At 41.6% G+C, this 13,770-nt stretch overlaps 1 protein-coding gene across 8 annotated transcripts in view; it reads right to left on the bottom strand.

Moving 5' to 3' along the window:
- The window catches only part of SFSWAP (splicing factor SWAP), a 79,681-nt gene that overhangs the window by 4,980 nt on the left and 60,931 nt on the right, over window positions 1-13,770 (bottom strand). For 4 of the 8 annotated variants that reach the window (XM_061142135.1, XM_061142137.1, XM_061142140.1 and 1 more), the window contains 2 exons: window positions 9,966-10,121; window positions 8,647-8,772 (listed from right to left, as the gene is read on the bottom strand). In XM_061142135.1, coding sequence (XP_060998118.1) covers window positions 8,647-8,772; window positions 9,966-10,121 — 282 coding nt within the window. The other 4 variants (XM_061142136.1, XM_061142142.1, XM_061142138.1 and 1 more) reach the window with 3 other exon arrangements.

Below are 13,770 nucleotides of genomic sequence, written 5' to 3'. Positions count from 1 at the left end.
AGAATCTCCAAAGCACTTTTCAAAGCCAAACCTGCACCAAAAAAAGGTCATAGTCACTGTTTGGTGGTCTGCTGCTAGTCTGATCCACTACAGCTTTTTGAATCCTCGTGAAAACCATTACATCTGAGAAGTATGCTCAGCAAATTAACGAGACGCACTGAAAATTGCAACACCTGCATTGGTCAACAGAATGGGCCCAATTCATCTGCACTACACCCAACTGCACATTGCGTAACCAGCGCTTCAAAAGTTAAACAAATTAGGCTACGAAGTTTTGCCTCATTCGCCATATTCACCTGACCTCTTGCCAAGTAATTATCAATTCTTCAAGCATCTCAACAACTTTTTGCAGGGAAAATGCTTCTGCAACCCGCAGGAGGCAGAAACTGCTTTCCAAGAGCTGGTTGAATCCCGAAGCACAGATTTCATGCTACAGGAAGAAACAAACTTATTTCTCATTGGCAAAAAAATGCGTTGATTGTAATGGTTTCTATTTTGATTATACACTGTATGAATCTGCCTTCATACAGTTTAGGCTTTCTCCTGTTAACCGATACCTGAGTTGTTTCCAACTTTTGGCAATTGGGCATTTGGGGGCAAATGTTTATGGGGAGTGGTCACCTGGGACTAGCAGAATTGGGCCACGGAGCAGTATATGTGTAACTCTGTAAGAAACTGCCAAACTGTTTATCAAGTGCTGGACCACCCTGCCCCCGCCCTCAGCTACGTCTCAGGATTACGGCTGCTCACACGCTTATCGACACTTATTACGTAATACCGGGCTTGCTTATGTCAGTGTAAAGAGTACCGCATTGTGGTTTTAATCTGCATTTCCCTAACAGATGACTAATGAAGCTAAGCATCTTTTCATACGCTATCTTCACTGGCTATTTAAATATATTCTTTTTCTCATGCACAGTATTTATTAGTTGTTTATTTATCAAGAAAAACTATTCCTTAGCCCAGATGTTCACAGTTCATACTTTAGGAACACAGGTTAAGTGACAAACTACCATGGAACTCAACCCAAAGAAATTCTTTTACATTCCAAAACCACTTTGCCCTCTGAAAGACACCAGCCTTCCTCATCTCCTCCAGATCTTTTACGGAATCACAATTTGTGTAGGAAACTGCGTATGCCTTCTTTCCTGATTCACCCACAGCACACTTGAGAGAAAAACTCAACTCCCAGGCACACAGTAAATGCTCCAGCAATATGAAGTTGCAGATGCTTGACCAGAAGGCTGTGCATCCAAGTGCTCATCAGAGAACTGGAAGCCATGGTAGTTTTTCTCCTTGATAGCTCAACAACAATGTCCTTCCAGACTGATGGAGACGAGGACCTTAAATATGTTCTGTCATGAAACATCTTTTCCAGCAGTCTGCCCCTTTTCTATGGGGTTGTCTTTTTGGTATTGACACAGGCCTTTGTCAAAGATACACACTGCAAATATTTCTCCCCATCTGGGGCCTGTCAATGCAGTTTCTTAACTGTGCCTTTTGAATGAAATTTTTAATTTCAATGAAGTCAAATTTATAACCTTTTCCTCTTATGGTGGAATTTTCTATATCCTCAAGATTCTCTGTCACTTCATTAAACGTATTCCTTTTTTCTTAAAAAAAAAGAAAAAAAAAAAAAAGAATGGTTTCAGTTTTCACATTTAGGTCTGTGATACATCTTCAGTTAAACTTGGTATATGGGGTACAGGTCACTGTTCTTCCACTTTGATATCCAGTTATTCAAGCAAATTTTGTTGAAAAGACTTTCCTCACTGTACTGTTTTGGCTCTTTACCTCTTAAAGGTGTACAGTACATACTGTCTGATTGATGAAGCTTTCTAGTAAGTCTTGATTTAGTAGTAAAAGTCTTCCAATTTAGCTTTCAAAGTTTTTTCTTTTTTTTTTTAATTTTCTTTTTGTTTTTGGCTGCGCCGGGTCTTTGTTGCTACACGCGGCTTTTCTCTACTTGCGGCGAAGGGGCTGCTCTCTAGTTGTGGAGCAGGCTTGTGGCTTCTCTTGTTGCGGAGCACGGGCTCCAGGACATGAGCTTCAGCAGTTGTGGCTCGTGGGGTTAGTGGCTCTGTGGCATGTGGGATCTTCCTGGACCAGGGATTGAACCTGTGACTCTGGCAATGGCAGCAGGACTCTCAACCACTGGACCACCAGGGAAGTCCTCAAGGTTTTTCTGACTGCTAGTCAGTTTGCCAACACCTACAAGAAGCCCATGAGAGTTTTGATCGGGACTGTATTGGATCTACAGATCAATTTGTGGAGAAGAGCGTCTGACTGATACCGAGCCTTCCAATCCATGAATATGGACTTTCTCTCCATTTCTTTAAGTTTCCTAAACATTTTCTCTGAAATGGTTTATGGTTTTCATTGTAAAGAGATTTTACACATTTCCTTACATTAATCCCTAAGTAGTTTGCTTTTCTGATACTGTTATGGATGGTATTGCTTTTAACTTCATTTTTAAATTGTTTCATGCTAGTATACAGAAATAAGAGGTTCCTTAAGATTTTAAATAATTATGTAAGAAGACACAGTTTTACGTTTTCCTTTGCAATCTTTATGCCTTCTATTTCTTTTTCTTGCCTTATTGTCATGGCTATGAATTCTATTACACAGCAGACACCCTGGCCTTGTCTCTAATCTCAGAGGAAGGCACTAGGAAGTGTGATGTTAGTTGCAGGTTTTTCAAAGATGCCCTTCAGGAATTCCCTAGTGGTCCAGTGGTTAGGACACCACCTTTTCACTGCTGAGGGCCAGGGTTCAATCCCTGGTAAGGGAACTAAGTTCCCGAAAACTGCTGGGTGCAGCAAAAAATAAAATCGGATGGAAAAGATTTCTTTCTATTCCTGCTTTTGCCAAAAATATTTCCCCCCCATTTTTCTTTTTAATGAATGGGTGATCAATTGTGTCAAATACTTTTTTCTGCATCTATTGAGATATTATGTGATTTTCTTCATTTGTTTTGTCAACAATGTGAATTACGACGACTGGTTTTTCAATGTTAAAGAACTCTGCACTTCTGAAACAAATTCCATTTGTCCTGATGTATTAGTATTATCCTTCTAGTAAACTGCTACACTAAAATCAGCTAACATTTTGTTAAGAATTTTTGCACTTACTTTCCTGAGAATATTAGTTCATGACTACATCTACACCCCCTGACAAAACACATTCCACATGCACACACCTGCCCATCTGCTTCAGGGTGGTCTCATGAAGTGAAGTGTTCTCTCTTCTATTTCCTTTGAAGTGTCTACAAAACTGGTGTTCTCCTTTTTCTTGAGTGTTTGTTAGAGTCTACTGATAAAAGTCATCTGGGCCTCAGCTTTGTGGAAAGTTTTAAATTATAAATTAAATTCCTTTAGCAGACATGGGGCTATTCAGACTTTCCACTTCTTCTGTTGTCCGTTTGCAGTTTGTTTCTTTCAAGGAAATTTGTCCATTTCACCGAAATTGTTAAGTTTATTGGCAAGGTATTTATTTCCTTATTCTTTTAATATCTATTGGGTCTTTCATTCTTGATCAATCTAAAAACACATTAACCAATTAAAAAAACCATTTTCAAAGAACCATCATTTGGTTTTACTATTTTCCTCTGTGAGTCTGTTTTCTGTTCTGTTTTGTTGATTTCTGATCTTACTTTTATTATTTCCTTGCTTCTACTTACTTTTGGTTTAATTTAATCTTCTTTTTTCTAGCTTAAGATAGAAGATTAGATCACAGTTTTTAGACTTTGCTCTTTTTTTTTTAATATAAACACTTAAAGCTAGTAACTTCTTTGTGAGCACAATTGCACCCCACAGACTTGAGTGTTACATTTTCATTATTATTCATTTCAAACTATTTTCTACTTTCTCTTGTGATTTCTTTTTGACCTATGGGTAATTTTCAAATATGTTAATTTTCAAATATTTGGGATCTTTCCCGATATCCTTTAACAGATTTTTATACTTAAAGTCGGCCCTCCTAGGTGGTGCTAGTAGTAAGGAACCCGCCTGCCAATGCAGGGACATAAGAGACTCAGGTTCGATCCCTGGGCTGGGAAGATCCCCTGAAGGAGGACATGGAAACCCAATCCAGTATTCTTGGCTGGAGAATCCCATGGACAGAGGAGCCTGGCGGGCTGCAGTCCGTGGGATTGCACAGAGTCGGACACGACTGAGCAACTTAGCATGCATGCACACTTAGTCATGTGGTAGGAAGACACACTCTGTGTTATCTGAACGTACTGGCACTAATCCAGTGGTACAGAGAATGGTCTAGCTTGGTGACTGACCCACATGCGCGTCATGAGAGTGTACATGCTTCACTGCAGGGCATAGTGTTAGGTGGTTAATGGTGCTGTTTACATTTGCTGCATCTGTACTGTTATACTGCCTGCCTTTTTTCCCTTTAATTCTTTCAGTTTCTGTTTCAAGTATTTTAAAGCTTTTATTCAATGCTCACATTTAAAACATTGTGTGCTCATGAAGAACTGATCCCTTCATCATTATGAAAAGGCCTTCTTTATTTCTAGCACCATTGCTTCAAGTCTGTGTGGTCTCCTATTGAAACAGCCATATCACCTTTCTTCTTATTAGCCCTGTATGGTGTGTCTTTTTTCAGTCTTTTAGATATCAAAGTATTTGTGTATTTAAAGTGTCTCTTATAAGCAGCTTAGTATTAGGTTTTGCACTTTAATGTAGTCTAAATTTCTGCCTTTTAACTAGAGCTTTTAGTCTACTTACATTTAATGTAATTATTTGTATAGATGGTGTTAACAATCGCTTTTGCCTTCTAGTTGTCTATTTGTTCTTTTCCCTTCCCCTCCCCACTTTTCTGCTTTCTTTTGCATTAATAAAGCATTTTTAACGTTCTCTTTAACAGTCTCTGTTAGATTTTTAGCCTTTCTTAATTGGTGCTCTAGGGAATATGCAACCTTTGACAGCCATAGTCTACAATGAATTAATAACACTTCACGTATGATATAAGAACCATAGAATAGCAGTATGTTCCTGTTCACTCACGTGATGAACATTCACTGATATGCTCAGTGCAGCGCTGGGCTGTAGGAATTCAATGCTAACCACCCCTTCCCCAGTCAATCACTATTTACTGTCATAAAGTAACTGGGACTTCCTGTTGGAGTATATGGTAATATGATTTGGCTAAACATTTTCATGAATTTTACTTCATAAAAAATACTCACTCTGTCTAGATTTAGATTTCTAAACACTCACTAAAAGGAACCATGATTCCTAGGAGAAATGACTGACCCCAGGTCCGAGGTAGGGGAAGCACCAGCTAAATCTAGAGTATCTTAGGCCAAAAGTGACAAAGTGCTCAAGGAACAGGGGGGCCAAATGTGAGACAATGTCACCATCAAATGGAATATAACGACAATGGATTATCATACAACCAATATAAAACAAATCCCCCAAACCCAAAATTCACAGTGATAATAAACAAAGGGTGGGGTGTCTAGAGAAGAAATGAGGAGAAAGCTGCTGGCAACAGACATTCACACTGTGCAGTGCCAGCCACAGATTACCTGCCAGTTCAAAGAGGAAAAGATACAAAGCAAGTGCAACCTTAACCAAGTGATCAAACTCAGAGTCACTGGTAACGGGACAAAGGGACACTTGAGCATCTGTGTGATGCCACGGGAAGTTACACAGCATCATTTGTATAGCGTACAGTATTCTTGCCTCAGATACGTAACAGCACCACAGCCAAGAGGACAAAGTAAGACAAGCCCAGAGTGTGGAGTCCTCAATGCCCTGGACTGGCCTGGACTTGTGTAAGTCATGAAATACACACACAGAACGGTGGGAAGGAGGGAGAGGAAGAGAGAGGAAAGCAAATGTGGGAAAAACGTTAACAGTGAATCGACCTACAAGCTACATGCAGGTGGGTGTTCACTGTACTATTTCTAAGTAAATTCAAAACTTTCTAGTAAGTTAAAATTTTTCCAAAAAAAGAAGTCAGCGAAAGAAGCATTCAATGATCAGCTTGTAGGAATGATCCTTCAAATCTGGGAGGAGGCACTTTCCCCTCAGTTGGGGGACTGATGGGATTAGTCACCCTGACTTGGTGCACAATTAGTTACCCGCAGCTGTGCTGAAGCAGAGATCCCCATCGCCACCCCAGCAGCTACTCTGAGTAGGACAGAGGGAACAGGCTGACTGTTGGTTTGATACAACTTGCCCGCTAAAAAAACATATTCTGGACCTAGAGACAACTCTAGATTTGTCATAGCTTTTCTTCTAAGGAGCAAGCATCTTTTAATTTCATGGCTGCAGTCACCATCTGCAGTGATTCTGGAGCCCAAGAAATGAAAGTCTGTCACTGTTTCCATTGTTTCCCCATCTATTTGCCATGAGGTGCTGACAAACCTAGACAGCGTATTAAAAAGCAGAGACATTACTTTGCTGACAAAGGTCTGTCTAGTCAAAGCTATGGTTTTTCCAGTAGTCATGTATGGATGTGAGAGTTGGATTATAAAGAAAGCTGAGCACTGAAGAAATGATACTTTTGAACTGTGGTGTTGGAGAAGACTCTTGAGAGTCCCTAGACTGCAAGGAGATCAAACCAGTCCCTCCTAAAGGAAATCAGTCCTGAATATTCATTGGAAAGATTGATGCTGAAGCTCCAATACTTTGGCCACCTGATGCGAAGAACTGACTTATTGGAAAAGACCCTGATGCTGGGAAAGACTGAAGGCAGGAGAAGGGGACGACAGAGGATGAGATGGTTGGATCACATCACTGACTCAATGGACATGAGTTTTAGCAAGGTCCAGGAGTTGATGAGGGACAGGGAAGCCTGGTGTGCTACAGTTGCAAAGAGTCAGACATGACTGAGTGACTGAAGTGAACTGAGAGACACCTGAGTTTATAATCACCACCATGAAATCGAGCAGTAATCATGCACATGTTCAACTCTTCTGGGTTCCCCCTGAATCCACCACTGCCCACAACCCCTCAGAGTCAGGTCACAGGCTTAATCCCATCCACCAGGGCAGGGCAGCTGGGCCCTGCAGTGGGCTGAATCTTAACTTCTTTTGTCTGACTTAAAGTTCCAATGATAACACAAGCTCTGATGAATCCTAATATAATCACCATAGTCTCAAGTGATAGCTCTTTTAATGCAAGGGCTAATTTGAGGGTAAAGCAAGAACTCTTCTGTTAGGAGAGATTTTCGGCTACAAGGAATTAATTTTAGACCATGCCCTTTACATATACCAAGGGTGATGGTAAATTTCAAATGTCAATTACTTGCATAAGGTATAAAATTTAAAATGGACTTCACTTTTCATCATGTTATCCTGGAACAGTCATGTATACTTAGTGAGGGATTTCTAAGGCACAAAATGAAATTTATAAACAGACAGTATGAGTCTGTACATGAAGCCTTTGCTGAAATATATTAGCTTCACAGCTCCTTTCTGATTTTTCTGTTTTAAGAAAATGAGATGACATTTTATCATTTAATGGAACAATCACATAACTAGCCAGACTGCAGGAACATCATCTGGCTGGCAATGCCTTTTAGAACTCTTCCTGTTAAGGGCAGTGCTGATGGAGGGGCCTCTCTGAGGCAGGTTTGGGTGATGACTGGGTTCATTTGCCCAAGAACGGCAGACACCTGAAATTCAGATCTGTCCTCTGGAAGGCTCCAGAAGGTTCTGGAACTCCAGACGTCCTGACACACACACACACACACTGAGCAGCATAGCCTCATGAAATCTGAGACTATGATGGGCAACAATGGCATCCTGCCTGTTTCTGGATGCCTCAGTCACTGGGACAGCAATACTCCTGTCCACCTACCACAGCTGGGACCTGCTTAACTCCAGAGCCAGGGCACAAACAACAAGCTTCACTTCTGGGGCAAATGGAAATACAGAAGCCAAGTGACTCAGTGGTATCACCCACACTGGACGGGATGGTCTCCAGATGGCAACGCTTAGCTGAGGGAAACGCCCACCGGTCCACCAGCCACCGGCCCTGCTCCTGGCTTGGGTTCTGGGTCTTCTCAAGTCAGAGAAGTGGTGGTGCTGGGGCCTCTGGTGGCAGAGGTCAGCCCTGCTGGAGCTCTCTCCCTGGGAGCGTGAGTGGGGGCCCTGGCTTGCTGAGTGTTAGAGGCCCAGGCCAGGGGTGGCCGTGATGTGGGAACCTGGCTCCCTCACCCTCCTCAACAGACAGGTCTGTCCTAGTGGTCAAGGGGTCAGAGGACGGACCCTATCCCTGCTCTCAGGCCCACTCCTGGGAGCCGAAGCTGGGGCCTGGCCACCTGAGCAGCAGGGACCCACTTGAGACTTTAACTTCTGATTTTCCTTGTCACTCATCCCTACCATCCTTTCCCTTCTCTACAGGTAGAGGATGAGGTGCTGTGTGTGGGGGGTCCAGAGGGGCAGCTAGACGTGGGGAAAATGGAGGCCCCACGACCCACTGCAAAGACAGACGGTCCCTGGCTCTAGCACAGCAAGTTCCCCTCTGCCTGTGAGAGCTCCAGAGCAGTGGAAACACTGTCAGGACGGCTCAGGATCAGCCAAAGTAGCTGCTCCCCTGGTTCCCGACAGCTCTGTGCTGGGGACGTGGAAGCCCCACCTCCCAGGGCAGGTCCCACGTCCGCAAAAGCTTGGTCGCCTACCTGGACCGGGTCCGCTTCCTGCTGACTCCAGGGCTGTTGCTCATCCGGTAGGCGGTGGGGACGCTCCTGTCCTCCCGCCGTCTCTCGGGGGAGTGTGCTCGTCTCCGAGGGGACCGGGACCGGGACCTGGGCAGAGGGAGGCAGGCGTTTCAGTCCTGTGTGTGTGGCAGCAGGGGAGCACCTCCACCACTGAGGTGGCGGCCAGCCCTGGCCTGTCCTCTGAGGCCCGCCCCCAGCCTCCCTACTCTGCTGACCCAGAACGGGATCCAGGCTCAGAGGCAGAGCGCCTGTCATGCCAATGCTAAGCTTCTAACCGGGGCACAACTGAAGCTGAGGCTGCAGCCACGTGCTGTTGGCCAGCAGCGGCCAGCTCCCCAAGTGGGCGTCTCCCTGCGCGTCTTGGTGGACGGGGCCTGCTGCTGCTCTTCTTCCCTCTTGCTTTTGCCCTAAAAATGTTCAGCTCACTGATATTTCTAATAAAATTAGGGAAGGAAAGGCACTGAGACGCTAGTGAGTTTTTCTACTTGCTCTGAATATTGGCAAGAAGAGGAAACGAAACAGAATAAAGTTAGAAGGTGACTTGGAAATTTCTCTTGTATGCATTCATATTATGGGCGCTTAGCATGAAGAACGGGCTGCAGGCCCGCTGGCAGGAAGCCTAAACCTTCAATCCAATTCAGACCATGCCATTCATGTGAAAATTTTGGCTAAATCATTTGTTTCTGAGATTTCCAATGTTTTACTCTTCCCTTTCCTATGCCTGAAAAAGGACTATTCTATTCATGCAGTGTCCCACAGACACCAGCACACAGAACTCCAACTCCAGACCCTCACCTGTGGGGTCAGGTCCTTAAGAAGAGACCTTTAATAATGGGTTTAGGACTCTTTTGGGGAAATCTGAAATAACCAGATATCTGAGCAAAAAAAAAAAAAAACCCCAAAACAAAACAATTTATTTCTGTTCTGTTTCTATGACAACACAGTCAAAACCAATGTAAAGAAGAGATGTTTTGATTTTTGTCATCTAAAAAAATTCTACACTGAATCATTCCAGTTACAACCAAACCTCCCAAACAACACACATGGTTGTTGCAAAGATCAGCCTGTAATCACATTCCACCCTCTGTGTCATGGAGAAAACCCCGAGTCATTCCTGAAAAAACACCACAACCACAGAATGAACCTGCTCTGGGATCAACTCCCCTGGACTCTGGGGCTCCTCCCACACAACTGCTTCTCAGCTTATACAGCGGTTTTGATTTTCCAGACCTTTCCTAAGATTTAAGTAATAGATTACAAAGGTGAGGTCAGTCAGACACCTTGACATTTTACCAGGTTTCCCCTCAAAAGAGCTCCAGGAGTCAAATCTGCTCGTGGTCGAAGCTGCCTGATAACTGTCCCGCTCTGCTGCTGCTGCCACTGCCGAGCTGCTCTGACAAGGCTCCGCGCTCAGCGTCCCTGGGGAGGCTGTGGGTCTGTGATATGGAGGTACATACTTCACATTCAGAATAAAATGTGCTGAGCTGGGCAGTACTAGAACCCTGAAAAAAGGGCTCTGCTTAATCAAAACTATAGCACCTATGGAACGCTCAGACGCAGAATTCTACAATAAACTCAATAATCAGGACAATGGATTAGTTTTTAACGTCTGCAAATTTGTAACTTTGAAATACAATACCATTTAGCAGTGGCTATGAGTATTAGATTTCTTTAAAGTGAAGTGGCTGTTACCAGTAGATTTCAAGTCATCTGGGAAAAAAGCCCAACTCAGAATTAAGGGCCGTGAGCTATGCCAGATAATACTTGGGTTTTATTATGATTAAAGAAGCTCTAATGCTTTTATTCTATTAAGTAGGCTCTTAATATTGTTACCACGACACAGTGCAAGAAACAGGAATTCCATTCTTTACGTAAATCATCTGTATAATGTGACCAGAGGCCTTATAGAGATGAAATAGTCTGAATTCAAAAAACTTCAAGCATGATGCAACTTGGATATTTTTTTCTTAAATAATCATAATGGTTTGCTGTCGAATAAAAGCATAAGGAAATCTTTTGTCTGAATGATGAGATATTTATAAATAGCTTCTTCTACCAGCGTTTAACCACTTCTGCGACCCACTTCTTCACTCCTGTTACTTGACTACTCACAGGTCCTCGTGGAACCGAACAAGTGTCACTGGTGCCCTGGCAACAAGGATCTGGTACCAACTGGCTTGAACAACCAAGAGGATCCCCGGTTTTAGTTCTTTTCACTTTTGAACTGTGGATCCAACCTCACTCACAAATCCTTCCTCCTCTCCCGAGGGGCCAGTGTCTCCCACAGCTTTTCTCCCCAGCACTATTATCAAAGGCTGTGGCTCTGTCTGGGAAACCAGCACGTGAGCTGTCTCCTCATGGGAACATCAGTGCCCCACGTTCCTTTAAAGATCAGGATCAGGAGATAAACCACTCACTCACTGACTAGATATGCAGTTTATCAGGGGGAAGAAGTAAGGAATTACAAATTTCAAACTAAAATATGACCCCAATTTTGCCCACCTGAGTTCTTTTTGAACATTAAATATAACTGTTATAGAAGCCACATTAACCTCCAGCCTCTCCTTGAGTGAAAAGCCCTGAGGGAACCTTACTTCAGGAAGTGACCCATTATCCTCCACAGACAGCACCCCAAAAAGTGGGGGTGCAGAGTTCTACCTAGAAACCCCCTTAGACACAAACTAACCAACGAAATGACACCACAGGCGATCTTATTAAAAGCTTTACAAATAAACTGAATTTCAAGCTTTAGTCTCATTGAGTTTAGTTTTAAAATACCTAAACTGTTAAAACTGGATTTTAATTTTAGGCAGTAAATTGCATGAGTACATCTTTATCCCATTAAGATATAAAACCTAATGCGATATAAAAGCAGAAAACAACAGAGAAAGAAGTCTTATACTTTAATCAATGTTGATTTAAAAGACACTAAATACTGCCTTGCGGTAATCACTGTGCTTTCTGAGAAGCAACAGACTGATTTACAAAACTAAAGATTTTTCTATGACTAATTCACCTTTGGAGAGCCAGAGTCATCAATAATTTAGACATATTTGATAAATGGGACTTCAACCACACAAGCATTAATATATTAACATAAAAATTACTTATGATAGTAAAGCTTTTTAATCTTAAATTTCTACATTTTACATAGGACTTTAGTAATTTAATATACAAACGAAAATATATTTCAACTGTAGCATCCTACCCCAAGCAGAAATATTAACAAAAGTCATTTTACTTGAAGCTGGCAGTAGTCTTTTTAAAACAATCGATTAAATTGTGTCAGGCCCAAGAAACAAGTCTGATATATCCTATGTAGACATTATGTCTGTAATGGGTTATTCTATCTGAAAAGACAGTTAAAGAAATAATTAAGATTATTTATCATTATCATTAGCAACTTCAATATTTTGGTTAAAATTTAATTTTTTCCTTTTACATTTCAAACAATTCATATTACCAAGAACACCAACCTCTCTCATTTCATAACTGCTGCATTCAAAATTCAGTTGGGTCCCTAGAAATTATTAATGTGAGCTTGGATTAAGAAAGCAGGTCTATAACCAGCTTAGAAAAAGATACAGTTTTATCAAATAAAACTCACTCTTCTCAGAAATAAGAGCTGAGGCAGGATCCTACCTGGTGAAGGTAACTTCCTGACTTATGTCCCTGGGACCCAGAGACCAACCACAGGACAGCTGGTCTCCTCCATACATCCAGCCAGACCTGCAACCCACTTCAGCGCCCTGAGCTCAGAGGTGGTCTGATTTCAAGGAGCACTGCTGTCACATACAAGCTTTCAAGGCAAAACTTCCTGGACAAGTACTTTGAAGGTTTTGTCTTAAAAAAACAATTTATAATAAAGTTGCACTTTGCCTTGATACTTTAAGCTGTAAAATCAAACACCAAAGATCTGACTTATTTAGTGAACTTAAGTCATCTGATTTAACTAAAATTAACTAAAAGTATCACATAGCTACTACTCCGTGCGTGCGTGCGTGTGTGTGTGTGTGTGTGTGTGAGTGTGTGTGTGTCTTAGTTGCTTAGCTATGTCGGACTCTTTGGGACCCCATGGACTATAGCCTGTCAGGTTCTTTTGTCAATGGAATTCTCCAGGCAAGAATACTGGAGTGGGTTGCCATTTCCTTCTCTATAGATATTACTGAGAATTTTTTAAAAGTTTGAGAATTATGAAAATACTCAGCTCTCTTTACACATAAAATACTGTTGGTTAAATTAAGGTAAAATTGTCAGCCTGCCATCACAGAACTCATATTAACGATTTTTTAATCTTAATTCTTCTTTAACTGAAAATACACACTAAGGATTAGGATTTTGCTTCTTGCACTTGTCAGCACTGAATATATGAAAACAATATAAAATACACTTGTACATAAAATATGTAAGTCTATTCTAAAATAAAAGCTATTTAAAAAATACTAACATGATATACACAATGACTTACTCTACTATAGATAGTCAATAAAAACCATAGAAATCCTAGAAAGTTGAAATTCCAAGTGTTTCATGAACACTTCTAGTTCTGAACAGACCAACCTGGGGAAAAGTCTGTGGCCATTATGTCTGACCAGATGGGTTCACGTAAGAACTAGACACCTGCACCTACTGTTTGTACTAAGCATGAACCATGAAAACCAACTCATTTCTAACATAAGAAGTGATCTAAGGAGCCCTGAGCATTATCAGGCCCTCAGAACCGGATTTAGGAGTAGATTATACTTTCTTCTCTTTGAGCCCTGAAATAAATGAAATCTAGGAAGGATTTTACTGGGTATGGTTATTATTCATAGGGCTTATACAGGCCTGTTTATTTACTCCCACTATATCATAAGAAATTTTTTCAAATAAGAAATCCTAGTTTTGATATATACATACAAGTTCCTCGGGACTTTCAAAAATTGGAAATATGTCAGCAAAGTTGTTCATTTAATTAAACAACAATGTGTGTGTGTGTGAGAGAGAGGGAGAGACAAGGGACAGAACTTCTAAAGAACTAGCAAAAATGCAGAGCCGAAGAGCAAATTTATTTATTATGGAGGTAAATTTAATTTCATTGTAGAC

This window comes from Dama dama, chromosome 5 (assembly GCF_033118175.1).
Source record: "Dama dama isolate Ldn47 chromosome 5, ASM3311817v1, whole genome shotgun sequence".
Lineage (NCBI taxonomy): Eukaryota > Metazoa > Chordata > Mammalia > Artiodactyla > Cervidae > Dama > Dama dama.
This window is presented reverse-complemented; position numbering and strand designations above follow the sequence as displayed.